The 2,959-nt window shown below is 40.1% G+C and overlaps 1 protein-coding gene across 1 annotated transcript; it reads right to left on the reverse strand.

Moving 5' to 3' along the window:
* Positions 1-520: 520 nt before the first annotated feature.
* LOC137733198 (NAC domain-containing protein 43) lies at positions 521-2,586 on the reverse strand. Its single transcript, XM_068472357.2, has 3 exons — positions 2,159-2,586; positions 1,787-2,067; positions 521-1,457 (listed from the first exon to the last, which is right to left on the reverse strand). The coding sequence occupies exons 1-3, from the start codon at positions 2,343-2,345 to the stop codon at positions 657-659; spliced, it is 1,269 nt and encodes a 422-aa protein (XP_068328458.2). The 5' UTR covers positions 2,346-2,586; the 3' UTR covers positions 521-656.
* Positions 2,587-2,959: the final 373 nt, after the last annotated feature.

Raw genomic sequence — 2,959 nt, forward strand, 5'->3', positions numbered from 1 at the left:
GTTTTCTTTACAACTTTTATTTTCCTCCTCTCTGATGACGATACAAAGATGGAAAGCTTACGTTTCTCTTTATATGATTCCATTCCCTTTTGACTTCTTAAAAGCAGGGCAAGTCACTCTCTCTCTCTCTCTCTCTCTCTCTCACTGTGGCGAGCTAGCTAGTAAGTTGTGATCATGTACATGGACTCTTGAGTTATAGTGATGAGAGGATTGATTGGTTGAGCCATGGGGCTCGATATCCACAAACAAACCAACAAGCCACGTGACACAAAGATTAATTGATGATCAAGATGATTATATGGTCCATCACCAACTTGAATATCATCTTAGGAGATTTTTTTAGAATTATTATTGCATTCGGAAAAGATAATAATCAGTACTAAGACTAGCTGTAGTACTCCACTCACAGTCACCACCCATTGCCATATATATATATATGATTCTAGACATGAACAGTGAAAAACTAATAGTAGACATTGTAATTAAGTGAAGATAATGGTACTTTGACAGTGCCACCCCATTTAAAAGTCCAGAACAAACTTTATTTATCTAACATACATATGTTTATACTACTGTGCTTGCAGTTATATATTTCTCTGACTTGGACGGAGTAAATAACATTCTTATATGAAATTACATGATATTGGGTTGGTCCGTTATATAGGACCGTTCGACACGAGGCACAGCGTGTCGGAGGATGACAACGATGCTGATTGTCGATCGAAATTCCACAGGTCGATTTCGCTGTTGTTGTAATGGTGAGTGGCATGGTAGGATTTGTTGGATGAAGACAATGATCCTCGTAGGGTATTTGGTAATTGGAGTTCATGATCATGATCATTGTTGTCATAAACAATAGTGTCGTGGGGGTCAGTGCTGAAACAAGCTAATTGACTAGAGGCTTCGGTTTGTCCATTGAGCTGTGAAGCTACAAGGTGGTCTAGCGCTGCCCAGCTGGTGAGTCCTGAGTCCATGTGGTGTGCATCATAATCTATGTTTTGATGATTATCAGTGAAGGGACTCACCTGGTTATTATTCTTCTCTGTGACCATCATCTCCTCATGAATGTTTGGTTGGTAACAATCCTGGCTGCTTGTGGAGTTTGGGCTTTCTAGGGTTGGACGTTTCGAGAACCTCTCATGGAAGCCATTGTGATTGCTAGTATTACTAATGCCAGTGTTGATTGGTTGGAGGTTAAATCTTGTGCTAATATTGTTAATGTAGGCTTCATTCTCTTCTTCCTTGCATGTCCTTTCCATGTATTGAAGTATTTGCTCCAAAGCTCCGTCGGGACACGAATCAAACAGTGATTGGCCACTTCTTGTTTCTGTTATGATGGATGAAGTAGTACTACTCAAGATTGGGCTGCTAAAACTTTTGTGGAGGTTTTTCTTCTTGAAGATTCGGCAAACCACCCATCCCTCATCTTGTGCCGCCTCTCCCATAACTGTAGACACCTGATATGAATTAAACATATATACATAAGCATCTTTTATTGTCTGATAGATATTATATTGCCAGTTTTTGAACCACAGATTCCATCACTTGTAGTGGTCTAGAAAAATTTCTTAGATATAGAACGTAATTAAGAAAAAAAAGGATTTTTGCACATCATGTTTTCTCTTTTGCACATTCCTGTTTAAAACTGTTCCTTGATGCTCCTTTGTTTTACTCGATCAAAAGGTCAAAAATAGATAGGACTGTCCATGGAGAGAAAAATGGGTATGTGAAAAATCATTTGCCATTAAGAATGATGTTATATTATAGGGTACTCAAAATGGCTTACATTAGTGATATTGCAATTGCTAGTATTATTGTCGTCGAGTCTATATTCATGCATGATCCAATCAGACTTTTGGCCATGGGGAGCGCGGCCTTTGTAGAACACCAGAGTCTTCCGCATACCGATACGCCTGCAGTTGCTGCATATCACTTTATCACGGCCGGTTGCCTTCCAGAATCCGGCAACAGTTGCACGATTTGTTCGTGTTCCAGTCGGGTACTTCTTGTCCTTATGGCTGAAGAAGTACCAATCATTCTGTGGTGTAGTTCCTATCTTACATTTCTCTGCAAAAATTCAATTACTCGGATGAAAACTTCGGTTCACACGAATACCTAGTTTGTTCCAGATATGCGCTTTAAATATGTATGTACCTACCTTGTATATCCCATGGCTCAAGCTTATTGAGATCGACATCACGAATGACATCGAGATCAATCCTCTGATTTGAAACCTTCTTCTTCAAGTAGTACTGCAAGAGTTCCTCTTCGGTTGGATGAAATCTGAATCCAGGAGGGACTTGAGATTGCCCATTTACAGATATACTCATGTTTTCAGGCGCCATTTTGATTAACAAGTATTAAACGTTTCTCTGAGTTCTTCTGAAGAATCTAAAAGAATATGAGGTAGTTAAAACAATGAGATGGAGTAGTACAGAAGAAGGACGAGAGAGAGAGAGAGGAGGTAATAGTATAAGTTGGTGCACGCAAAGAATTATGTGGGGAAGGACTATATATATACGTTGTTGGACGAGGAGGGGGAGTATACACATGAAAAAAAATTCAAGCTTCTGTTTTCATTATGTTGTGAGAAGAGCCACCTACCTTACATTACATAAAAGTGGAAGGACGTGGGGTCCATGGATTTGGGTATCGACAAGGGGCCCACAGATTGGACAGTGTGGGAAACTAGCTAGTACTGGAAGGCGCAAGCTCACATCCACAACTGAGACCCTGGACCTTAAAATCTCCTCAAAAACCACCTCTTAAAACAACCATGGACCATTCTCTCTCTCTCTCTCTCTCTCACTCTCTCTCTCTGCGCAACCACCGCGACAGAAAAACAGATAATGGGGTATGTACATAGGGATTTCTCATTCACGGCCCGTTTGATGAGAAAGATAAAAATGTGACATGAAAAAACTACATAAGCCGAGCTTCTAGAGAAAGCCCCTTCATT

The sequence above is a fragment of the Pyrus communis genome, chromosome 7 (assembly GCF_041283825.1).
Source record: "Pyrus communis isolate YQ-2024b chromosome 7, ASM4128382v1, whole genome shotgun sequence".
NCBI lineage: Eukaryota > Viridiplantae > Streptophyta > Magnoliopsida > Rosales > Rosaceae > Pyrus > Pyrus communis.

Bases quoted from the DNA above. Each gene is read 5' to 3' on its own strand.
- LOC137733198 (XM_068472357.2), bottom strand. From the start codon at position 2,345: ATGGCGCCTGAAAACATGAGTATATCTGTAAATGGGCAATCTCAAGTC. The intron at 2,068-2,158 runs GTAGGTACATAC...GAATTTTTGCAG, and splicing joins TGAGCCATGGGATATACAAG to AGAAATGTAAGATAGGAACT. The intron at 1,458-1,786 runs GTAAGCCATTTT...AATTCATATCAG, and splicing joins GCAATTGCAATATCACTAAT to GTGTCTACAGTTATGGGAGA.